At 48.2% G+C, this 26,524-nt stretch overlaps 1 protein-coding gene across 3 annotated transcripts in view; it reads right to left on the minus strand.

Moving 5' to 3' along the window:
• The window catches only part of EZR (ezrin), a 45,634-nt gene extending 19,504 nt beyond the window's left edge, over positions 1 to 26,130 (minus strand). Inside the window, exons 1-3 of one of the 3 annotated variants that reach the window (XM_060419304.1) lie at positions 25,875 to 26,130; positions 24,550 to 24,637; positions 1,392 to 1,475 (exon numbers count right to left, since the gene is read on the minus strand). In XM_060419304.1, coding sequence (XP_060275287.1) covers positions 1,392 to 1,475; positions 24,550 to 24,561 — 96 coding nt within the window. In that variant the 5' untranslated portion in view covers positions 24,562 to 24,637; positions 25,875 to 26,130. Of the gene's footprint in view, positions 1 to 1,391; positions 1,476 to 24,549; positions 24,638 to 25,519; positions 25,683 to 25,874 lie in introns of those variants that run through there. The other 2 variants (XM_027972625.2, XM_027972626.2) reach the window with 2 other exon arrangements.
• Between the last annotated feature and the right edge of the window lie 394 nt (positions 26,131 to 26,524).

Consider the following 26,524-nt stretch of genomic DNA (forward strand, 5'->3'; position numbering starts at 1 on the left):
GCCTTGAAAATAGAAAGGTTACCATTCTTCAAACGTATGACTTCTATCAAACTTGAAAAAGGACTGTACGCACTGGAAGCGAAAAACCCGTATCAATACCGAAGTCTGCCCTGAGCCTGCTTCCTCGCTGGCTTTGGCAGAAGGGTGCGGATGCTTGCTGGTGGCTGTTCACTGCTGGGCCAGGGACAGACCCACTCATTTGCTCCCTCCACACACTCAGAAAAGGTGTGTGGAAGGTCTCTACCCAGGACTCCTCATCGTGAAAGACACGAGGGCCGTGTTGACTCCCATCAGGGTTTACCCCCGAGTCTCGGGTGAAGCCTCAGGTCTGGTTTCCATGGTAGTAAGTGCAGGAGGCAGGTTCCCAGACCAGGTTTCCTCCAACCCCCCCGCTGCTAGTTTCTCACTCCCCACAAGCCAAACCTCCCTCCACCTCAACGTCTGGATAGGAAACCTGCCCCGTCTTCCTCGCTGAATGGCTTCAGGCCGCCAGAAAAAGCCCCACATGGCCCAGCCATCCCCGCTCCCCGCCAGCCCTTCCGCTCCATCCACCAACTGCAGTCCCGGCCTAGGTCTGACCCGCAGGAAGCCACGTCCTGTCCACTCAACGTCCTGGCCCTGTGCCTGACGGAGCCCCTGAGTGGACCTGCTCACTGGCTCAGGGAAATTCAGGGACGATGAAAGGGAGACTCCACCGGACCCGGGTGAGTCACCTCCAGCTTCTACATTTGCCAAAACACCGCTCCACTTTCCAGGTCGGTGCTGGGGTGTGAAGCAGCGCCTGGCCACCGGCAGGGCCTCTCAGAAGGCTACCATTGGAGCAGGTAGCCGGGAATGCACACCCCCAACCCAGCCCTGTCACCCTACTGGGCCCTCCCTCAGTCCCAGCACAGAATCTATGGGGCCCAGAAAAGTAGGTCTCGCTCTGCCTAAAGCTCGGGAACTATTCTGTGGAAGAATTATCATGGCCCTCATGGTGGTTTGCTGCTCTTGTTAAAAGGGAGGGGTGTGTGCTGGCACCCAAGGGGCTCGGGATGCTGTGGCTGCAGGGAGAGCCAGGAGATGCCAGCCTGGCTCCTCACTGTGCCCTGTCCCCCACCCTGCACCAGGTGGCAGGGAATAGCCAGGGGGACTGTGGAGACCCCCGTGGGAGAGGTGGCAGGCAGGGCTCGCAGGTTAGGCCCTGGCTCAGGCCCTGGGGTCCCCTCTCCTCGGGGGCTGTGGACAGGGGGCACCCCTGGAGAGTATGGGTCCCACTGGCAGGTGGCAAATAAATGGTCAGCTCCATCAAGAGGAGCAAGCTGCAGATGGAGGTGATGACTGTGCTCAGCCAACAAAGGGATTCAGATGCTCTTTTCTAACTGGGAACCCTCTGAAGTGCAGAGACCAACCTGATCAAAAAGCTGCTTTCCTGTGGTGTTTGGCTGGATGGCGAACTCCAGCTCTGCATCCATGGTGGTCACTCGGACATTGATCTGAAAAAAATACACATCACGCTTAACCGGGTGTTCTTGTAGACATAGCCTGAGTCTTCCACCGAAATCCAAAGGTCCCAAGCAACATGGCAAGAGTGTTCCTCCTCCACACCTGAACTCATGTCTGTCACCACACACACACACACCCAGCTCTGCACACATACGCAGCTTGGATTCAAATGTGTGTCCTTGTGGCTTTAAAAAAAGCACACTGACACTTAGGTCTAAGCTGTTTTTCTACAAAGATACTTTGATGACTGTTAACACACTTTGCACACACACACCATCCCACATTCTGACACCTACAACAGGTCCATGAAGGCCCACAGGCGGGGAGCCGCCCCCGGGGAACCCACACCAAGTCTGCAGGTAATAGGAGAGAAGGCTCTGTACAGCAACTTGGAGACCTCCTCAACAGTGAAGGGAGGTGGGTGAACAGCTGAAGACACACCCAGGAGGACAGAGTGCCACGTAAGAATCCAAAGGATAATTATGAAGGCAGGAAAAACACGGAAGCATTACTAGGACAGGAAGACTGATGGGAAGGCTAGAAAAAATGTCATCGAAACTGCCATACACTTGGTGGTTTAAAAACATTTACTTACAGGCAATTTTCAAATCTATCACTTGAAAAAACCCGGAAGTCACTAGCATAAGAAAAACATACAAATCTAGCTACTTTATATCACAGCCCCGGAGGAAAGTATCACAGCAACTATGGTGCTTAAGAAATGTCTGCTTCTCATCATTTCCCAAGTGAAATACAGAAACAGCTGCTGCTGCTGAGTCGCTTCAGTCGTGTCCGACTGTGTGCGACCCCATAGACGGCAGCCCACCAGGCTCCCCCGTCCCTGGATTCTCCAGGCAAGAACGCTGGAGTGGGTGCCACTGCCTTCTCCAATGCATGAAAGTGAAAGGTGAAAGTCAAGTTGCTCAGTCGTGTCCGACTCCTAGCGACCCTACGGACTGTAGCCTACCAGGCGCCTCCATCCATAGGATTTTCCAGGCAAGAGTACTTGAGTGGGGTGCCAGCACCTTTTCCAAACTCTTCCCACTCAGATGGAAATGTAACGAGGACACAGATTAACTGTATTATTTAGCCTCCTGATGTAAGTTCTGAATGTGTGTCAGGCCCTGGCTGGATATATAGACTTGAAGTCGTAAAGACTAATTTTTGTCTACATCATTTTTTCCCTAATGCTCAAAACTGTGATGATGGATACATACATCCAGTCTGTCTTAAAGGGTCTCTGCCCAACATAACAGAGAGCAGGGAAGATACAACGGCCTAGGTTTTAGAAAGTTTCCTCCCCGATCTCAAGTCTACACATTCAAGAAATGAAGTTTACCAAGAAGCAAGACTAGGCACATTTTAGAGTCTTTATCAAAGCATAAAGCCTGAGTTTCTTCCTTTTCCTGACAGCAATATTTTAAAGAAGTCATGAAACGGCTGTTACGAAGCACAAAATACAGCGAGTCTCTCTCAATTATGGTTCCAAGGGCACATACGAGAGGTGGGAAAAGCAGCCCCAAACGCAGACATTCTGGAACAAACGCAGCTCCAGGTTACACTTAGAAGCCTGCAATGGATGCCACACATGAGACTACAGTGGGGAGATGGGGCTGACAAACGCTGGACCTCAAACAGGCTTTTCTCTATTATTTACTGACTCGGAAACTGAACGACCAGACAAGGTGGGCCAGACAATGAAGACAAAGCTTCTACCCTGGTTGAGATGAATGCAAATGACCAGAGGCTCACACTTCAGACTCTTAACTTCTAAACCTTGATCACCTCTAAATCTGAGGAAGAGAAAAAAAAGTCACCTCCTAAGACCAATGCTAATAATTAACACAAAAAAGTGATCAACACACCATTTTTAACCATTTTGCAAACTTATTAACAGGACTTTAGTGGGGGCGGTGGGAAGAGCTATTTAAGTTTCTGAGCAGGTTCACATTTGACTCAAAGTTCACACAACTCTTTGAAAAATAACCCGCAAAATGAATAGTTTTACTAAGGTTAAGATGTGACAAGCCAGTAGTACATAGAAAATGAACTTCTCAAAAATTAAGCGTTATCAGGAGGGTCTGTGCAACCTGCAAAAACTGCCCCTGCCACCACAGGGACTTAAAATCACCCTCAGCAGCTCCAGCGGGACGTTGTGCCAAGTGTCACCTGGCCTGATCTTTCTAGGAACTTTCCCGAGCCCAGCACGCTGGTGATCATGCAATCTGGCGTAGGACCTGGAACACAGCTGGCGAGCCAGAGAGCAGCCAGGCTCTTCTGACCACGGGCCGGGCCGGGCCCAGCAGTGGGAGGCAGGCGTCTCCCCACCAGCCCTGTCAGAAGGAACAGCTAACTGGCCCCAGTTCAAATTCAGGGAGGCACTAACATTTTCAGACAACCCCCAAGAGCACAAACTCAAGGTAACTGTGATCAGTATATGTGTGTTTCACTAACGGCGCACAGTCAACCATCTTGAGACCAAGGTCAAGACGGGAGAACTCATGAGAGCCAAACACTCGGGTGAACCCCACGAGAATGAGCCCAAGCTGCCCTGCAGGACCGGACGTGTGTGCCTCGACAGGTCCCCAGCCTCCTCACGCCCCTCACAGGGGCTGGGGCTCATGCTCCTCTGGGCAGTCCAAGCTTTCCTTCTGCAAGACCAGCTCAAGGACTACGGGATGTTCAGCATCCCTGAGCCCACCCACTAAACACAGGCATCCCCCCACCCCAATCCTCTAGAAGTATTCACAACACACACCCACCCACACACCTGCACGCGCACCCTCTGGGGAAACTGAGGACCACAGCATGGCTGCCTCCATCAGCAGAGTGTTACTTTACACATCTGTCACAATAAAGCATGAACTTTCAGTTTAAAGTGACACATTTATTCAGAAGATGGGGGCCATTCATCTGCATGTTTTGGCCACTTACCCAGGGTTGTTGTTGTTTTAAAGAAATTGGGCTTAGGCATCCCAACTCTCCTGTTTATTATCCTGTCCAGTTTCCCTGATACAATCAGTTGCTTTAAGTGTAACCTGGAAAAAGCGAGCTCTTGTGTTTGTAGTGGTGCCACAGAAATAAAGTGGGATTACGTGCTTCACGTTACAAAAGTGAGAACGGTCCCACGAGAAGCTGGAGGTCCAGGGCTTAAATGCGTCACCATGCAAACCCAGAAGACTCACAAAGACTGGAGAAAACCATTGTGTTTTGCCATCTTTACTGCCTTTCTATTCTCCCCCAGATCACACACTTTTATTCAAAGCAATATTCTCTGCAGGCAGCAAAATCCCATAGGAATGTGCAGTGGGAGTGTGCAGTTAGTCATTTAAAATCTACCCCTAAAAGGGCAGTGTTTTTTCCCCAGGCTGAAACCCTTTCTAACATTCTGCTGTGTCTGAAGGGGGCAACAGTGATAAAAGTGTAATTTTGCCCAGGTACGCTCACCCCTTACAGACACACAAAGAACCGCGTGGCTGGCGTAGATGATAAATAATTCATGTTGCTCCTTCAATCGTTCCTCCATGTGAAGCTATGGCATGAAGATGCAGTTAGATTTCTAAAATGTCAGAATCTAAAGGAACCAGACATAACCACACTTCACTAACTATAATGGGAATTCATAAGTAAGTTTCAATATGGGAGTCACATTAGCACTCTACAATAATGAGATGAAGCTAAAGGAACCAGACCTAACCACACTCCACTATTTATAATGGGAATTCATTAGTAAGTTTCAATATGGGAATCATATTAGCACTCTACAACAGTGAGGCTTTTTTAACCAGCTGTATACTAGGTCAGAATTTTAGAGTAAGATTATGTGTTTTAGGGGCTTCCCAGGTGGCTCAGTGGTAAAGGATCTGCCTGCCAACACAGGAGACCTGGGTTTGAGTCCCTGAGTGGGGAAGATCCCCTGGAGGAGGAAATGGCAACCCACTCCAGTATTCTTGCCTGGAGAATCCCATGGGCAGAGGAGCCTGATGGGCTACGGTCCACAGGGTGCAAAGAAATGAACAGGGCTGAGCACACATGCACCTTGGCTCCTCCTCTGGCTAGGCGCGCAGAGGGGTGGGAAATTCACGTGAGAATCACGAGCCGGCTGGGGGACTGTTTTCATGGACAAAGAAGAAGTTCACACCTGTTTCCACATGCGCAAAGAGGGAGATGCTCCTCTCCAACCAGACGCACGATACAGTACAGGTTCTGTTGCTCCAATGCAACCGACAGCTCTTTTCCCAATAAGGAATTAAAGGTGTTAAACCCCAATCTGGTTTTTAAAATAGACTCGGAATAACAACTCACCCTCTTAAAATGAAATAAACCTCCCGTCCCCTTGGCTCATTCTGTCCGGCAGATGGACACTCAAACACAAGGCAGACGGACAGCAGGACCGGCCTCTGAGCCCGGGTCCCCTCCTGCCCGGGCCCCCGCGGTCCCAGCCCTCAGTGTGGGGGAGGCATTCCCAGCTTGGTCCGTCGTAAGATGGAAAGACTTATCTGTAAGGGATCTTCCAAGTCTGCATTCTACAGCTTAATGACAGGAGGGGCTTCCGACACTGCGCCATCCACCCCATGGCTGGCACTTTCTGCACAACTACCTGAACCTCGAGAGGGGAAAAGGCCTAGGGGGTGGGGAGGCAGTATTCTGAGGTCACACAGCTTGAGGGTCTCGGTTTCCGTTTTCTTTGTTTAGTTAATCAAAAGGCTTTAAGGGTGTGCGGTATTCATGCAAATTGGGCCTTAAGTTGAGGTTTCCCAGATTCTTCTGACTACAGAGATTTTTTTTCCCCCCACGGAGTATCGCAAAAAAGCAGCACTTTTCAGAATATACTTTGGAAAACATGATTTTTGAGCCTTCTCAGTGTAATTTTATCAAAGTGGTATCTAAAATGCCTTCTAAGAGTCTGAGATACGGAAGAGAGAGTTGACGATAAAATACTATTATTTTACTTGTAACCCGTATACGTGTAAGCTGAATTTCTGGCTGTCAAATTACCTCCCTCACTAATCTCTCCTCACTTTGGTAAGGAAATCTAGTCTTGCAATTTTTCCTTTGAGAAATGTCTACTTCCTGCTGAACTACTTTAAACTCAGTGTAAGAAAGATAACCTCTCCTGCCACACTTTTTACAAAATAAATTCACACTGTACTGAAGACCAAGACAGGAGGGAGAATTTCAAGACCGGTTCTTCCACAAACAAGCAGCTGCTTTACATCTTAATAGACCAACCCGGTTTAGGTGATTTAGAAGCCAGAATACTGCAGGGGAAGCAAGTTTGCAGTGATTTTACTATATACTCGGAGGAATCAGGAAACCCACTCAAAAAGGGAAATTCAAATAGTAACATTTGAATGTTTGGACTGCAGGCAGTGGACTCAGCAATAACAGATTAATCCCTATATTATCACACCTGCATTTACTCAAAATTAGTGTGAGCACAACTATCTAAGCACCACCAGGATTACGCCGAGAGCCTGACCTTTCATGATCATTTAAAATGTCAGCGCTGTTTCCAACATCCCCACCCTCTTCCAAAGTGCCACTTCAGCAGCTTCCACAGTTTTCAAATATTTGGATAAGAACCTTCAAATGCTTAGAAAGGCTCTGACAGGAAGTTGTCCGGTAAAATTTCTCCCACAAATGGGAGAATGAAAGCCCAGGAGTGTGATGAAGAAAAAAGCTTTACAACTGAAACAAACTGTAAAATCTTCAAACTTCAGGTGCTATTTTGGTTCACGTACTGAATAATTACTGAGACGATATTGTATTTTGGTTTTTCATCCTTGAATCATTAGTCTGCAACAGCTTTGTTAGAATATAACTTACATCCCATAAAACTCACCATTTCAAATGTGCACTTCAGTGGTTTTTAGTAACTTCTCACAGTTATGCAACCAACCCACTAATTTTAGAAACATTTCATCACCCCAGAAAGAAATGCCATGCCTGCTGGCACTCACTCCCATTACTCCTTCCTCCCAGCCCTGGCAACCAAGAGTCTACTTTCTGTCCCCACAGACTTCTCTGTTTTGGACACTTCACATAGCAGAATCACTTTACCATGTGGCCTTTGGGGTCTTGCTTTTGTCACTTGACATTTTCAAGACTTGTCCCTTGTATCATGTATGAGCACTCCCCCTTTTTTACTACCGAGTAATATTCCGCTACCTGGATCACTTTCGTCTGCCTATTCGCTGTTGGTGGGTATTTTGGGTTGCAGACCTTCCTTATTACTTGCCATGTTCTTTGGTGATGATAAATATGAAACAGCTGGAAAATGAGTCATTTGAACTAGACTATGGTCAATGTGGTATTCAAATGGATAAAAAAAAATTTAGGGGCGAAGATGAAAGAAAATGCATTTTTTAAAACCAAAATGCAATTTAAGTGTACTGTGTCATTTAAGTTGTAAATAAAAATACGCTGTGTTCTCAGGAAGAAGGTGCCAGCTTGCCAAGCAAAGTCAGTGCCAAGCACTGACTCCTGTCCACCCCGGGGCGCCCTGGCGCTGAAGGCCACCAGGCCTGTGAGCCCCTTCCCTTTACAGACAAGGAGCGGGTGGGCAGAGGGAGCAGCCCTCCCATGGGCTGAGGGGAGAACCCAGGCTCTCTCGTTCAGGGGTCTCCCAAGCAACTCAAGTTCTTTCTCTAAATTTTCAGCAGCAACAGTCCTGTTTTGCATTTAACTCCGATGGTGTACAGCACACCATCGCCAGCATTCAATAAAGTGCCCAATATCTTTTTTTAACTCAACACTACCTCTGCATTTTCCTTTTGTGGAGTCACCCCCAAACCCCTCCAGGGCCCGTTCACCGAAGCCATGCCAGGCCTGCTTCCTGGGCACAGAGGAGGCAGGAGCGCAGCTGCTCCCCCAGGGGCCCCATGCTCCGCCAGGGGTTCTCGAACGCACCGCAGAGTTAACCTGGAGAGCTTGTCGAGACAGCTTCCTGGGCCCTGGGCCCAGAGGTGCTGACTCAGGAGGCTGGGTGGGCCCGGCTCTTCCCCACTCACGAGAGAGGCCACACCCAGGCAGCCCGGCTCTGGAGAAAGAGGCCTGGCTAACACTCTGAACATGAATGAGCCCCAGCTTCTTTTGGCAAGATTAACAGCTCCCCCGACCCCAGTTGGCAAGATTAAGGGCTCCCCCCACCCCAGTTTTGTTTCCTTATAACTTTTTTTCACTGGGGAGGATATAGACCACTTTCAAAAGTCTTCACTGAATTTGCTACAACATTGCTTCTGCTCTGCACCCTGAGCCTCTCACCCTGCACCCCACCCACCACTGGAAGTGTCACCCACTGGTCAGCCAGAGATGCCCCCAAGCTTAATGTATTCATGGCTACTACTGATCCTCCACCACAGGAAAATACTCTCGACTAGGCTTTCGTTCAGTACTAGACCTGAACTCACACAGGCAGGTTTTCTTAATGAGGCTGTCTCCTCAGAGGAATCCCTGTTCTAGTCCTCTTTGCAGCCTGATCTCCTTTAAGATAAAAATCAATCTCTCTGAACAATACTCCAACTCAGTGAAGTCCCAGCATTAGCTATGACACACAGTGGCCATTTACAAATGCTGGCTAACAGGTAACTACCCTCTGTAAATCATTACCATGAGCTCAGCAAACCTGATTAAGGAATCAGCTGAGTGTAGAAATGCAGACCTGTTTCTACCAACAGGTCGAATTCAGCCAACTTAGAAAGCAAAGCCAGAAAGCCCCAAAGGCCAAGTGATCTTTTATTGTTTAGCCCACATCACTAATCCTCCTCAGATAGTCGAGGTAATAGCTGATATATTACAGATAACTTTGTTTCTATAAAATGAAGTGGTTGTCTTAGATGTTCAGTGCTGCCCCCAGTAACACTTTATTATGAACAAAATTCTACAAAATAGTTGCCATTAAAAATCCGATGACCACACTTTACATCGCTATAATTTCTAATAAGCATACAGATTTTTAGAAGTGTCCAGTGTTCTTGCCTGGAGAATCCCAGGGATGGGGAAGCCTGGTGGGCTGCTGTCTATGGGGTCGCACAGAGTCGGACACAACTGAAGCGACTTAGCAGCAGTGTTCTGTTCATGAAAGGCAGTTGAGAAAACGCCTATGCGGTACACCATTCTTGTAAGCATAGAGAGCTCAAAACAAAAACCAGTATGTCAAAAAAAATGAAAACACTGTACAGAGAGAAGACGAGTAAAACAGAAACGTGGCCTTAAAACACAAGTTTTCATTAAACGGAGTAATGTCTGCAGTAAACTGATACTGACTACAGTGGCAGAGACATCAACTACGCTGTCAGTCCAGAGGCAGGGGTCGCTCTAAACTGCTGCCACCAACAGCAGAGGCTAATGTCACCATGCACCTGAAGGCAAGCTGGACCAGAAATTCCAGAGTGTAAGCTCGAGCTCTTAGCACCAGACTTCATGTGGTTTACTGACCTTTAGAGCAGGTGTGAAGAACGGCTGAATACATCTTACTAATAATAATATAGCCCCATGGCAAACCTGACCGCCAGTGGGTGATAATTTTTACTATTACTCCTTCCTTTTAAACTCAAGATAAATTATGTGTGTGTGCTTGTGCCCAGTCATGTCAGACTCTTTCAACCCCATGAACTGCAGCCCACCAGGCTCCTCTGCCCATGGAATTTTCCAGGCAAGAATCCTGGAGTGGGTTGCCATTTCCTTCTCCAGGGGACCTTTCCCAACCCAGGGACTGAACCCCTGTCTCCTGCATCTCCCACATTGCCAGACAGATTACCACTGTGCCACTTGTACCCAGTCGTTATCTCCTGTCTTCTTTTTCAAGGTTAAAGAAGAAAGAGTCAAGGTGAAGAAACCAGCTTGTTAGGCTTAGGAGAAATTTCCAGATGCCAAAGAAAACTGGCCTTCTAGCTCCACAAATCTTGTAAAACAAAAAAAGTCTATGGAATTATCAGACCACAAACTGCCAGGCAATGCAGTAAGAATTCCACACACCATCAACTGGTCTGAGGTACAACAACCCAGCTGAGACACATGGGTAGGACAGACACAAACTCGCATTCTATTCAAGTTTTTGTAGAATTGTACAATACCAGGATAATATAGCAGCCTCTTATTGCCTAGTAATAGGAATAATAAAACCATCCAACTTTAGGGCTACAAGAGCCCACTCATGACAACTCCTGAGGAGGTCACGGTGCTGACCTCGCTTCCTGATTCACGGATAGGCGCTATTCCTGGGACTACAAGGACAGGGGGATGCCTGTGTTGGCCGCCTCTGGTCTCCTGGAAGATCCCCTGGAGGAGGGCATGGCAACCCACTCCAGGATTCTTGCCTGGAGAATCCTATGGACAGAGAAGCCTGGTGGGCTACAGTCCATAGGGACACGACTGAAGCGAATTAGCACACACGCGCACAATGATGAAAAGTCAAGTCAGATCTGGAGAGTTCGGCGTCAAATGAGCCCGTGTGACTCTATTACCAACCAAGCAACGATAGGGAGAGCTTCTTGGTTCTCATCTTCAGAGGGTCAAGATGCCCTGGGGTGGGCACCTACCTTACGTTACAGAGAATTTGTATCACTTTAAGGAGTATTGGGAACTTGGAGTGGATCATGAAAACCCACACCACATACCTCTCATTTCCAAACTGCTCTCCTCCACCACCTTTGGGCTAAAGCTTACAGGGAAAAAGCTAAATTCTTAACATGCTATGGATAATAACAGGGCCGAGTGAAACAAGAAAGCTGGGTCTTGGAATTTCCCTATAGCTTGTTTCAGATATCTACATTACACCATATTTTAGCTCCTATTTACGTTACGTAAATGTATATGCTCTAAGTAGAACGGTTAGAACAGGGAGGAAAGAAAAGTGAAAGTCGCTCAGTCATGTACGACTCTTTGTGACCCCATGGACTGTACAGTCCATGGAATTTTCTAGGCCTAATACTGGAGTGGGTAGCCCTTCCCTTCTCCACGGGATCTTCCCAACTCAGGGATCGAACCCAGGTCTCCCGCGTTGCAGGTGGATTCTTTACCAGCTGAACCACCAGGGAAGCCCAAGAATACTGGAGAGGGTAGCCTGTCCCTTTTCCAGGGGACCTCCCCGGCCCAGGAATCGAACCGGGTCTCCTGCATTGCAGGTGGATTCTTTACCAACTGAGCTATCAGCGAAGCCACAAAGTAGCGAGGAGGGGTAACTGTTTCGTAGGATGACTCTAAATGGGTATTTAGGTAAAAGTTAGCCTGAATACCTTCTTTCAAAGGTTGAGAAACTGAGGCCTAGAAATTTCCTTACCTATTAAAAATATTTATAGTTGTATAGCTCTTAAAATGTTAGTCCTAAAGCTGTATCTTCACTGATTTTAAAATTTTGAAAAGTTTGTTATTTCCAAATTCCAGGGTGCGAAGTCTGTAAAGTCTATGGACAGATGATACAGACAGGAAAAAAGAGCTCAGATCCACTAAGACCCATCGTATTTATAAATTTTATCCACTGTATGTATAAATTTCAAGAACATGAAGTGAAATCCTGAGTCTTTCTAAAGAGCTCCTTTTCCTCTGAAAGTAGGCCACTTCCTGCCCTGAGACCCACTTCCTGTCAGCCAAGGCTGCCTAACAATACAAAAAGCGGACAAACCAGTCCTGCCTGTGCTCATAACTAGAGAAAATCCTGACCTTAGAGCTGGAAGGGAACTTTCTGAGTGTCCCACTAAAAAGGAGGGTCAGTCCCCTCCTCTACTTTAAAACCGGGGTTTTGGAAACAGTCAGTGCTACACCCTCCCTGCAGTTCACCAGCCAAGGCACTGCCTTTGGAAGGAGGAAACTGAAGCCGTGAGAAACCGCTTGCCAGCCCCCTGACAAACGCAAGCATCCTCCCTCTCATCCAAGATCCAGGTCTCCACTGTGGGGTAACCTGGTGGTTTCCCTACCTGCCCATGGCACGTGAAAATAATATCCCTGATACCTGCTGGCTCTTGGTTTTTACGATCTTTTATTGGGAGCGTCTGTGAACAGGAACTGACTTCCTCTACACTGGGAATCACATACACCCTGTGTGTACATTTTAAACTAGACACATGGACACCACTTTCCGTAGGAAGGGCTAAAAACAGAGAGAAAGTTTACCTTTTGCAAAAGAAACTTGTATCTTCCTAGAAACACAAATGATCTATACCCACCTCTGTTCTCCCCGCTCCAGGCAGGTGAAACAGATTACCATTCGAGGTCACTTTCTCTGTATCTACTGGGCTGTGGGTTCTTGATTCTGTGATATACGTCATTTCAGCTTTACTAGGTGTGTCAAACGATTTCAGCACTGATTTAGTTCACTGAAAAGGGAGGTTAATCATATCCACAAACTTAGGATCCCATAAAAGAACGCAAAGTAAGGGACAGGGCCAAAAGGGCTATCACATGTTACAATGGTGTTTAATTCCAGGCTCATAAAACACAGGAAATTAAAGGCCTATCAACTAAACCTCATTCCACCTCGAGTGCAGTGTTTTCTTAGCAAATTTAGAAGTTTGTGAACAGTTTTCCAATCCAGTGGCGGGGAAAGCTTGTGAAAGAATGAAACTGTCAAAACAACGTAATTCCTTTGCTAACCTGATGTTTTAGCGAAGGGCATATGAAATAACCCACGCTAAAACCTTGTACTATTTCTTAAATAGATCGTTGCGCCTAGTTAAGGTCACACGCGCTGCGGTGTTATTACTAACTTCTACACTGGGAACAGTGTTAAACAGTATTTCTCCTGTAAGGAGCTTTGATAAGGTGTACTTGAACTTGACCAAGAAGTCTTTACTTCTACCGTCTTTCAAAAACAGACCCCAACCAATGGCTGTTTTTTTTAATCCAAGCTAAACAAATAAAAATAAAATCAGCAAACAAAATCTGCTGAGTAAACCAACTTCAGTTGAACTTGTGCTTTTAAATCACTTTGTTTCTGAAATTACAGGAAGTTTATAAAAAAAATAATCTCTTCAATTTATACTTTGTCACAGTCAACTATGTTACATCTGGAGCGGGATTATAATTCTGTAGGCGGTTCCTGGACGGGAGTGAGGAGACCCGGAGGCTGCTTCTCAACCCCGCCCACCAGCCCCTGCAGCTCCCCCGCTGCCTCATTTCCTTCGGGTCTCACCTCCTCCCACCCCACCCCCAGTCCCAGCACAGACTGCACACTCATCTCTTCAAATGGCTGCTCAAGATTCCACTAAGTAATGCCCCACCCTCGTGTGCTCACTTCCAATTTTCAGCTTCTGAGAATGCAGCTATTGAGACAATGACCTATTTCTAGTTGGGTCACCCCATCCCCCACCAAGGAAAAAAAAATCGTGGGAATACAGAGTCATAGAGGAACCAACTGGGAACAGACAGTTCTGTGTGTTTCCAAGTCACTGCAATTCTGACCTGAGTCTCCTTTAACAAAAGGTGTGTGGAGGGCAAGAGGACCCAGGTGGGGTTAAGTCAGTCCCCCATCTCGTCAGAGCACCGAAGGGCTAAGAACTGCGGTTCTCCTCTGGGGGTCCAGATCCTGGGGGGATTTGGTGATTTGAAAAAGTGATGGCATCTTTCCCTTCTGCCCCTACAACATACTTTAAAAAAAAACAACAACAAAAACCAATCTTTTTATTTTGGAAAACTGAAAACATTCACAAAAGCTCCAAGACTCCTGACTCATCCACTCTACCACTTAAAAAAATTTTTTTTTTGCTGGTACATTTTAAGACCATTGTATATCACTTCACTTGTAAAAACTTCAGTATGTAGCCCTAATGGACTTTAAATATATTTTAAGCTTGAAAAGTGAAAGTGAAGTCGCTCAGTTGTGTCCGACTCTTTGCGACCCCATGGACTGTAGCCTACCAGGCTTCTCCCTCCCTGGGATTTTCCAGGCAAGAGTACTGGAGTGGGTTGCTATTTCCTTCTCCAAGGGATCTTCCCGACCCAGGGATAGAACCCGGGTCTCCCGCATTCCAGGCAGACGCTTTAACCTCTGAGCCACCAGGGAAGCCCATTTTAAGCTTAGATACATATATAAGCATACACAAATACAAAACCACCATGTCCCATCATAGCCCACAATTAAAAACTATTCCTTAGGTGGTGCTAGTGGTAAAGAACCTGCCTGCCAATGAAGGATACGTAAGAGATGCAGGTTTGATCCCTGGGTCAGGAAGATCCCCTGGAGAAGGAAATGGCAGCCCACTCCAGTATTCCTGTCTGGAGAATCCCATGGGCAGAGGAGCCTGGCGAGCTACAGTCCATGGGGTCGCAAAGAGTCAGATATGACTGAGCGACTTAGCACTTATTAAAGTTTAGTCAATGTTCAATGGCTCCCCAATGAACTGCCTCAAAACTATCTTTTTACAGTCAATTTATGCAAATCATACAATGCCCTCTGCAACTCTGTCATTTTATTATATTTCCAAACTGCCCTGTTTGGCCAGTTTCTTAATAAACATCAGGTTTTCCCCACCCTATCTCCCTATCTAAGTCCCACTTAAGAGTCCCACCCAAACAGCAATGTATTATGTAAGCAGATACTTGAACACCCAACAAGCAACATCCATAATTATGTAATCAAGGCAATGAAACAGCTTGATGAGAATACTAATATATATTTCTATAAATAAAGAGGCAGTTCCAATTTAAAACTTATGTTCTGAGCTTCTACCAAGTGATCTGTGATTCAGTTTTCTCTTTAAAAACTTAAAGAACAACATTGGATATGTTTCTAAAACCTGTTTTACCAAAAAAACCTATTGACGTAGTAATGGTACAACAGGCAAAATATTATTCAGAAGGTATAAATTTCACTAAAACAAATGCTTTAGAACTGATGGAAGAATCCAAGCAGGTATTGCAAATGACTATGCACTTATCACCAAACCTATTGTGAAAACAGGTTCCTGGAGAAATGTTACCTTGGCTCACGGTCCAATGCAACGGTGATTTACCAAAAAACAAAAAAAAATGTCACATGCTGCTGGCTAAGTCACTCCGCTCCGGGTTTCAACTCTTCAACTAAGAAAAGAATCAGTGAAAAGGATACAAGTACCTGCACCTCTTGGCAAAACCAGGATGAGAGCGGACCCCAGCTCCCATCACCCCCAGACAGCAGGTATCTTTCTCCACTAGAGTGTAAGGGTCTTGAAAGCAGGCATTGCCCCCCATCCTGCTCACCAACATATTCCCAGGACCGAAATAACCCGGCATACAGTAGCTTCTCTACTTGCTGAATGACAGATGAATTTTCCGGAGAGTTGTGGTGGTATTCATTGTGGGAACAGGAGAATAAAGGAGGCAAAAAGTCTATGGAATTATTAGGCTGTTTAAGTCAGGGAAACAAAAAAGGATGCCCACCATGAGGTATGAAAGCTTTTAATCAGATCAGAATTCACTAGTTCCAAGTGGAGTGGCCACATACACTGTCCTCTGTGGTGACAAAGAGGAGACACTGCTACACAGTGCGAGGCAGGTCCTGGGACCTCATTCCCAGAGAGGAGGAAGGGCTTGGGGACAATGAGCGGCAGGCACGCTCCCTACACACTGACCCTTCTTCCCTCTATCTGCCAATGAAGCAAGCACTTAAACGTCTCTTCCAGAAGCAGATAATGATGCCCCCACCCCTAAACCACTTGGCTTCTCACTTTGGGGCCAGGAAAGACAGAAAGCAAAGAAACAAGTTTATCTGTCGCTGTTTTGCGTAGAAATAAGTTGAAGTAAACAAAGCAGTAAGGGGTGGACAGTAAGAGGAGGGGCTCTTCTTTAGCCAAAATGATCCCAGCTAGGGATCAAATTATAAAACCATCTTCACTCAAACACTCACACGTAGACAATAGTTAATTTTAAATGATCAGTGATGGAAAAAAAGCAACCCATTCATATAACACTCTCTTTCCAACTCAAATATCGGGTACAAATTGCTTTCTTTTAGCATATGCCAGAAACCTGTCATTATACAATGGCTGAGCAAATGTGACACAGGATACCACCACTTCCCTAGAGAAACAAGATCCGCAGAACACCAGCCTTGTTTAAAACATTACCACAGCGCCAGCCATGCCCGCTCCTTGGTGATGAAGCTCACAGGAAACATCCAACCCAGGCCTGCGATGCGCTGGACGCTGGCTAACGAAACAGATTCTTTGTACTTTGACAAAATAGTTTTAAAAATTGGAACCAATGGGGTGGATCCGCCTCCATACACTATTAGCTTAGTCATGAAGTAGATAGGAAGTTACACCAAAGGCTCAGCAATTAGTTTTATCCTAAAGCAGGGATTGGCAAATTTTTTCAGTAATGGGCCAGACAGTAAATACTTCAGGCCTTGCGGGCCATTATTTGGTGGCTGTTGTATATTATTGTTCTTACTGCTTGGAAAAACCCTTCAAATTGTAAAAACCAATCCTAGCTGGTAGCCCACAGGCAGAGGAGGCCTTTCCCTACCCCATCCAAGTGGAAACAATGGTTTACGATACCTGAAACGACAATTTTTTTATATAGACAGTTTTAAATTGATCATCTCTCAGGCAAAAATAGAAAAGAACATTACGCTGTGGGTAGTGACTTCAAATCTAATAGAATGGAGAGCAAAGTCTAATGCTGCTTATTATAAAGTTTCATCCTTTATCAATAAAAGTCCGGTCAGGGTCAGAAATTTTTCATTTTGCTTACAAGGTTTGTTTTCTCAAGTATATTAGGTTAAAAAAAATAATTATTATGATAACACACTTTTTTCCATTTCCTTTGAAACAGCATTACTGTTTATCCATGGGTGTTTAAACAGGCTTGGAGGATGGAATGTGAATCGTAAAACAAGGCAAACAGTAGCAACCACTGCTGGTGCCTGAAATGCCCTTCTGCCTTTGGGCACTGGTGAACTCCTATGCATCCCTCAACACCCACTTGAGGCATCTCCCCCAGCTGGGAGGCTCTCCAGGGCATATAATATTCTGCATCTCTATTACCATACTCACCATACTGCACTGCAATTGTTTACATAATGGACTCCCCTTCAAGGCAAAAACCTCTTATTTTTATAGTCGACACCTAGCACATAAGGGCATATAATAGGACTTCAATAAATGAGGAAGGAACCCATGTGATTTACAAGGGAATTCTGGCAATGAGAAGACATAGAGGATGAAAAAGAGCGAGTATTCCCTTTCACTAAATAACTCGAATGTTTCACATTGCTGTTTTCCCTGGAAGATCTATTGACAAATTTCACCTGGTTTATAGCAACCCAGGGACAAAAGCCCTTAGTTTTAACTATAGGTTACACTGGGAAGTTTGTAAATTATGTTTCAAGGGAGAAGCATACATAGGAAATTAAAGTTTACAACACTGGAAGAGAAACTGTTTGGATTTCACAGATACAAGCTTTGTCTCAGTTTATTTTTTAAACCTTTTATTCTTTTAACTTAAAAAAATGTACTTGGTTGCACCGGATCTTAGTTGTGGCGCATGGGCTTAGCTGCTCCATAGCATGTGGGATCTTAGTTCCCTGGCCAGGGATCAAACTCGTGACCCTGCACTGCAAAACGGTTCTCTGCCACTGGACCATCAGGGAAGTCCCCTGTCTCAGTTTATTTTACATAACATTCTTTTCACTTAATTTTTTTTTCTTTAACTTTCACTTTACAGATGAACAAATTAGAGCCTCACAGAAACTAAATGGCTTGCCAAAGTACAGGTAAATAGTAAATTACAAAACTATTTTTACGGTTCTTTGCATCTTTATTTTATTTGGAAAAGTTATGTACATTAATTATACTGGGCTGGCCAAAAAAGTTCATTTGGGTTTCTCCGTAAGATGTTAACAGAATATATATTTTAAGTATTTCACTTAAGTCAAAAGTCTCTAACTCATAGCACAATGTATATTTTTCTTTCTTAAAAAAGATAACTATTTACAGAAGTCTGGAATAAGATCTTTATTCTTTATGTCAAAAGCCATAGATAGCATGTTAGAAGCAAAATAAGGCAGCTTTCTGGTCTCTTCAATAGATATTCCATATTTAATTAGTGGTGGCAGATGCACAGAAAGCGCTGAAATTAAAAACTAATTGACTAGTTGAATCCCAAGTGTAGTTAGTACTGAAGTTAAATAAAACATAAGGGATAATTCAAAATGTATTCACTAATTTTCAAAAAAAGACTGAACCCTACTACTTCAGATTTGAATTGAAATGTCTAATTACTGTAAGAAAGAGGTGTACTGAATTATCCCAAGAATTCCCAAAGTGTCAGACTCAAAGTTTAAGTTAAAAAAAGTAAAGAATTATGTTAATTAACTAGTGTGATATTGCTTTCTTTTTCTAAAATGCAAGAACTAGTAAAATTATTCAAAATGTTGTTAGAAATTACAATACTATTATTTAGGATGGTAATTAAAAGGAAAGGCCAGTGTGGAAGGATAGGAGAAAAAAGAGGAAAAAGGAATGAGATCTCTTTGTTCCCAGCCATTTAATAGGAAATGTTGGCCTCTTTTCTCCTTTAAAAACAAAGAGCCAAAATTTGAAAGCTCGCTGGTCACTGCCAAATTAAGCTCTGCAATTGAACTCCCTGCAGAGAGAACTTCAAATCAGAGATACGCTCTGCACCATAGCTGGGCTTGCCTTTCTGCAGCCTCAGCCCCATCCAGTGATCTCCCTTTTCCCACCCTGGCCACATTCCAAACACCAATGTCGGCCCCCGTGGCGCTGGAGCTGGGACCGTGTATCCACGCCCTGAGCGCCTCTGCCAGAGGCGCTGGGATTACACTGGCCATCGCTGCCCACACACAACCACCAGAATCAGCCCCACCAAGGCAGCCGCATCGCATTGCTGGGGCCCGAGGGAGAGGGACATATAAAAACTGTCCTCTTCCTATGAAACCATCGGTTCCCAGACTCTGGGAGTGCATCGGAGCCATCTGGGGAACTTATTTAAAGCACAGACGTCCAGTCCTCCTGTCCCCAGAGATGGGGATTCAGCAGAGGGCCCAGGAACCGTCACATGTCCAGATATTGGCGAACACCCTGAAGTGACAGTCCAGTACTAAATGAACGCTCGCTTTTAACAATGTGTGTCTACAGTGTGCATGTACACTCAGGAGAAACCTCAAAGCTGCTGGGCCACCTTTAGTTGATATAGATTCAAAAATACTATCATTGGCGAAGTCTGGTATTTGCAAGATATTTGGCAGCGGGCCACTGTGAGAATCATGAAAGAAGGTGAGTTCTTTCATCAGTCACAGTTGCAAATTTATTAACAACATGTACCCACCAAACTCTTGGCCTCCCCTCTCACACTCGATCCTTTTCCAGGCTCCTTATCTTGGAGGATGGCGTGAATGGCACCGCCATCCACCCAGTTGCGCGAGCTGGCGCCCTCTGGCCCAGCACAACCAGCCCATCACCGAGCCCCAACAAGGTCACCTCCCAAAGAGCTCCCAAACTCATCCTGTGCTCCCCACCAGGTCCTGGGGGCCACTGCCTCTCAGCACAGCGCCTCCCGCCTCCAACCCTAACTCTAACACTAAACCTAACTCTAACACTAACCTGAAAGAGTGCTCAGTTGTGTCCGACTCTTTGTGACCCCGTGGACTGTAGCCCACCAGGCTCCTCAGTTCATGGAATTTTCCAGGCGAGAGTACTGGAGTGGGTTGCCATTTCCTTCTCCAGGGGATCTTCCCAACCCAAGGATCTAACCCGGATCTCCCGCATTGCAGGCAGCCACTTTACCGTCTGAGCCACCAGGGAAGCCCTATTCCTAACCCTAACCCTAAAGGCAGGTCTGACCAGGCCACCTCCTTCCAAGTCAAAACCCTTCAGAGTTTCCCTGGAGTTAAGCCCCCACGGGGCTATTTCCAGACCTTCTCCTGGAAGCCTACACTCGCCTACTCTTTCCCACCGCAGGGCCTGGGTGCAAGTGGTTTCCGCGGGCGGGTGTGTCCCCACCTGGACACCCTGCACTCTAGCTTCTCAGCATAGGCAGTGCTGCTCCTGACCCCCAGCCCAGGGCTCCCCTGCAGGCACGCCTTCACACACACTCAAGTTACCCCACGACCACTGTCTGTCCCTCCCACCAGACTGGAAATCCACGGCAGCAGGGGCTGTTTCTGCGTCTGCTCACCAGCCTCAACGCCAGCATGGTAAACGAGTGCTGGACAAAGGGATGGGCGCACAGACCGTTCCCTGTGCCTTCCACCGGGACAAGACAGACGACAACGCCCAGCCCGCGTGTCTCACCAACACGTGGGAGAGTCTCAGCTGCCTAACTCTCCATCTGGGTGTGGTCGAGGGGGGGAGATAGAGAAAAGTGACTCCACGTGTCCTCGGTTGGGGGGGGTGGGGGGATGAGGGAGGTAGAAAACGTATCACTATATTCAGTAAACTCTGACCCTGTTAAGATCCTTAATGGAAAAGACTACAGAGTCAAGAGGCAAGGGCATCTCAGAAATTATCTGACGACTCTAGCACAGGGCAGGATTCCAAACACAATTTCAGTTTTTCTACTGAAGGGAGTTGATCTACTTTTACATTAGAAACTTCCATATCGGCACTTCAGGGCTAAATGGCTAAGGCATCACGGGTGCCACTGAAAGGCAGCTCGGGCTAAACTTCTCAGAAAACAGCTGAGAGCTTGGCCTTGACACAACAGCCTTTTCATCTCTAAGCCTGACTGCAGCGGCTTTCCTTCCTGCCGCCCCGTGGGTCCTCTGTCACAACGAGGAAAGAGGGTGGGGGAGCGGGGAGGAAGCAGGAAGGGGAAGGAGCCCGCGGGTCACCTTCAGTCGACCGTGGGCACACGGAGCAGGCTTCCTGAGCCACGGCCCTGAGCACCCAGCCCACGTCTCTCCCAGATGAGAGATACCAACCAGGCCAGAGCGGCCAGCTGGGCAGAGGGCGTGGTGCCTTGTGGACCTCAAACCATCCTCCTTGGCCATCCATCCATCACAGCCCAGAGCAGCTCTGGGAAAAGCAAAACCAGACGATGGACCACAGCCCTGCAGTGCCCGGGGGACCAGCTCAGGGGACTGAGCAAGACTCCTCGGTCCGCCTGCCCAGTTCCACACTGGCTGGCTTTTCTACTCAGCTGTGTCACACGTTACCTAAGCCTCTTTCCCTCCTGGATGGCCACCAGCGAGTTTTCCAGGTCCCCTTCCCAGCATCTGCCTGAGCCTGGGCTCGGGTCCCAGACTGTAAGCTCGCTGAGGACAAGATCGGCTGCAACCATCTGCGCAACAACTTTGTGCCTGGCACCCAGAGACGGGGCCAAGGTGCTCTCTGAAAGCAGACGGGCAGTCTTCTTAACAAGCAGGACCAAGAGAAAAAGCAGCAAATAGATACCATTTCCTTTATATAGTTGTTTTGCGAAGAGTCATCATCCACTGACTATTCAGACACAATCAAAAATATTCTGCTGCCGAATTCAAGGGGCCAAAGGCAGCCCAGATCCTGACTCTACAGCCAATTTTACGATTTGCCCTCATTTGTGTTGTTAAAAATCACCATGGGAAGTCACCTACCAAAACTTTTGGTTTGGGCTTGAATAATAGGAATCAATAACTGTTCTAATAACTGTTCACCTGCAGAGCTTGCTGAGGATGCATCCACTTTAACATCCAAGGAAGGAGCAAAAAACAGTAACAAAAACTAGATACACTAACAGCCTTAGATGGCCCATCAGCCAGTAAGCTCTTAAGGACCTGCAGGTGGCCCTCATGGGATCCACATGGACAAAGAGTTAAGTGCATTCATTTCACAAGGCAAAATCTCCAAGACCCTACTCCACCAAAAAGGTAGGAGGTAGGAACTTCCATGGTCGACAGCTGTGGCTCTCATAAAAGGACACCTCACAATACCACCTGCAAATAACTGTAAATATTATATAAAACATAGTCTTTCAAAATCTTACTCTGGGTTACTGCGACCCTAACATACAAGGAGGTTACAAGTCAAGGATGGCCACTACTATCCTTCCTTAAAGAATTCAACAACTACTTTGTCAGAAAAACCTTGTTAAGTTTCTGGTCCATCGTAAAGGAACTTTAAAGCCAAATGAGATAAAAACATACCTGCCCTAAGAAAGAAAGACAGAGCCTTAAAAAGCAAGGCCATTCCCACACATGGCACAAGGGTGGACTCTGCGGACATCGTGCTAAGTGGAGTGAGCCAGTTACAGGAGGACAAACGCTGTGCATATCTCACTCATGTGGGACACCGAGAGGAGTCAAAGGCAGAGAGACAGAAAGGAGAGGGCCGGCTGCCAGGGGCTGGAGGGAGTGGGGAGAAGGAAGTTAGTGTTTAAAGGGCACAGTTTGGGACGAGGAAAAAGTTCTGGAGGTGCACGGTGGTGACCACTGCACGGCAATGTGCACGTACTTAACGCCACTCAACTATACGCTTAAAAAACACTGAGATGGTCAAGTGCACGTCATGTGAACTCCACTACCAAAAAACAAACCAAAAAAACACGAACGCCAGAAAAAGAACAAAAGCAAATTACAGATCTTTATGAGAAACAAAAGTAGTGACTGACAGGAGACAGGGATACCGACTGTTATCTGAGCGATATTTTAAAAGCTGAACTCTCAACATCATTTCTTTAGTGAAAGCCACACACCGGGAAAGGTTAAGTTCCTAATCACTGCTCTGAGTAAACCAGAACAGGGCTATGCCCTGAGTAAAGCACTATGTTTAGGTCCGTTTTATACCACAGGAACTGTAAAGCCTGAAGGTCATGTGCCAACTACCAACTGGAAATGAAAAGAAGAATTCAGTGTAGGAAAAAAAAACTGTCTGCATCGTGAATGAATCATCTTGATGATGTAACTGAGGCGAAAGCTCTACTGGCTTCTCAATCTGTTAGCCTATGAAGGTAGTAATTTATTTAACCTAACAGTAAAACAAAACTTATAAAGTACTCCTTTCAGAGAATCTAAAATGTGATGGTAGAAAACAAAACACATAAGCACTCACTACAGAAACAACTCGTTTGAAAAACTAGAAGGTTTCTCATAAACTCCATAGGTATATGAAGTTATGTATTTTATGTATGGGGTGTATTTTCATAGGAATCTTTTATTGTAATTTTCAATGAATCCAGATATTCTCGCCACTGGGATTCAAAACTCCAAAAATCTTCAATTATCTCCTCCCCAATTATCTGGTCACCAGTTCACCTGTGTTCAAGCTGGTAGAACAGATACCACTTGCTAAGAAATGCTGCTCACAAAAAAGCTGCCTTGTTCGCCCAACTTAAATGAAAGCCGTGTGAAGCCCAGGCTGGCCACCATCCCACCCGAGAGAGATTCAGGCGACACAAATCAGATTCGGGGAAAGTGGGTGTAAGAGGTGCGGGCGCAGCAGCGCTAGGGGGTCAGCTGATGTTTCGGAGGTGCGCCAGGAGCCTGCTTATCAAACTCCAGGGCTGCCTGCCTTCATCTGCAATTCAAGTTCATTACCAAAGCCCTCTCCGAAATAGGAATCCTGCTGTCACCAGCAAATTCCCGGGTTAACAGAGCACGGCTTCAGTAGGATGAACTGGAACGAGGCTGCCCCCAGAGAGAGTGCCCCCCACCCCCCCCCTTTAAAAGAGAGCGCCAGGGGAGGAGTTGGGGCGCGCCTGCTCCCAGACCCGGGAAGGCAGCGGGCGCGCGCCGTGGGAAGCCACCTGCCTCTCCTGCGACTCAGGCTCCTCTTCAGGAAAGAAACTTCCAGGTTGTCTTAGGACAGGGCTTTTCCACCGTCCGAAGCCGCCTAAAAGGCATTCTGATTTTTCTCAAAGATCCTAACCCCCAAGGCTCGGCGGCGGAGGGGGCTCGCAAACAAAAGGACCGTAGAGAAAAAAGCATCGCAATCTTGTTTTCTCCAAGAGTTCCACTAAGGGATGACGAGGGAGAAAGAGAGGAGACGATCCCCTCCCTGCTCCTGGCCTCTCGTCCGCCTAGAAAAGAACTCTATTCTTCCCTCCGCCCCCCCCCAAAAAAACCCGAAAAAGCCCCAAACCTTGCCCAGATAACTCCGCTTGAAAACCGTGCTCAACACATCCCGCCTTGCCCACACACACCCAGGGACTTACCGGTTTCGGCATTTTCGGTTCCGGACGGGTTTCCTCGCCTTCCTTGGAAACACGCTCTCCAGCAGCAGCTGAAACGCCCTTTCCCGACCTGCAGGCGGAGGAAGCCCAGTGAGCGTGCCCAGCAGCCCTCCTACCGATCCCACAGCTCCCGCCGCTGCCGCCGCCCCGAGACTCGGCGCCCGCCCCGCGCTGCCGCTTAAGAACCGGCCGGGCGGGCGCCACGATAAGTCACCGCCCAACCTGCAATTACCGCGGGCCGGGCGAGCCCAGCGCCGAGGGGGTGGCGGGGGGCGCGGCGCCGGGGGGCGGGAGCGCCGAGGCGGGGCCAGGCACCACGGGGCGGGGCCAGGCACCACGGGGCGGGGCCCGGGCGGTGGGGAGCGCGGCGCCGGGGGGAGGAGCTCAGGAGAGGGGTGTGGCCAGGGGCGTGGCCCGCCGGGGGCGGGGCGCGGAGCCCGGGCGGAGGGTAGGGCAGAGGAGGGCAGGGGCGGGGAGCACAGAGGAGGGGAAGGGCGGGGCCGGGCGGGGCAGCTGCTGGCTAGGGGTCTGGGCTGCAGGCAGGGGGCCGGGCCGGGCCGGAACCGGGGTAATGGGGGGCTGTCCGCCGAGGAACTCCTCGGGGCGTCCCGGAAGCCCGCGGGATCCCAGAAGACGGAGAGTTTCACTTTGTGAAGCAACCGTTTACCCTAGGGCTGAAACCGCAACCGTCAACCCTTTGAGAAATACTTTGTGAAAATGGTCCCCGCCCGGACGCGGGCGCGGGGCCCGGGGGCGCGTCCACGCAGCCCGGGCTCCGCCGGCGCTCCGGAATAGGGGCCCGAGGGGCCGGGCTGTGGCGCGGGAGGTCGCGCGGCGGCCACGCGGGCAGCCTCGGCTCCACCTGCCGCGTGTGTGGGCCGCGCCAGGGTCCCGCCGGTCCTGGGCTCCCGCGCCTACCGCCCCCTCGGCCGGGCTGCCCGCGCCGCCACACCTGTCGTCCTGTTCCGGCCCCTCCGCCGAGCGCGCGGCGCGAACCCCGCTCCCGCCGACCCGGGCCGCGCCCCGCTCACCCGCGGCTCTTGCAGAGGACGGCTGCGCTCCAAGCGATCCGTGCGTCCGAGCAGTGCGCCCGAGGCCCGCGCTCCCGAGAGTCCGGGGCGGGGCGGGGCCCCGGGGCCGCGCCCCTGACCGCCCCGCCCGGCCCGCGAGGTGCGGCTCGCGGGGAAGATGGCCGCGGGGACCCCGGGAGGGGGCGCCCCCCACCTCCCCCACCTCCCCCACCCTCGGAAAGACCTCTCCTCAACCCTTCTCTGTCCTTCCCCTCGCCTTCGGAGAACTTTGCTGACCTTGACTCAGCTCCCGAGGGTGGAGGAGAGGTGCGAGATCGTCCCGCGGTGGGCTGAGGGAGCGGAGGGACGTGTAAATAAGACTGCAGGGGCCGGCAGGCTGCCACCACGGAGGAGCGGGGCCTCTAGGGGTGCGGCCGTCCCCGTGGTCAGGTCATTTTGTCGTCCTCGCCCCCGGGGCCGAGACGGGATATTTTTTGAGAACCGGGGACCTGGGCCGCTGTGTCTCCCCGCGCACGTGGCCGCCTCCTCCCTCGGATTCCGCGATGATGGGCACAAGTATTAAAAGGCGCTCCATAGCCCAGCGCTCTTGGTTAAAGGACACACTTGTGGCCTCATTTGACTTGATTAACTCAAAGTTTAAGGGGGGGAGGGGGACAGAGAATAAATCTCCTTAGAAATTCTGGGAATTATTTTTTTAATTTTGTTTTTGCAAATGGTTCTCAAAAGGAATTAAACACAGACACGGACTTTGGTGGCCATTGGTATTTGTTGCGCAGCGATTAAGAGAGCTAACGAGAGCACTGGTTCTCAAAGCCTGCTTCCCAGACTAGCAATAACAGCATCACCTGGGAACTTGAAGAAATAGAAATTCACAAGTACTTCCCAAAACCTACAGAATTAGAAACTCTCCGCTTGGGGCCCAAAGT

The sequence above is a fragment of the Ovis aries genome, chromosome 8 (genome assembly GCF_016772045.2).
Source record: "Ovis aries strain OAR_USU_Benz2616 breed Rambouillet chromosome 8, ARS-UI_Ramb_v3.0, whole genome shotgun sequence".
In the NCBI taxonomy this organism is placed as follows: domain Eukaryota; kingdom Metazoa; phylum Chordata; class Mammalia; order Artiodactyla; family Bovidae; genus Ovis; species Ovis aries.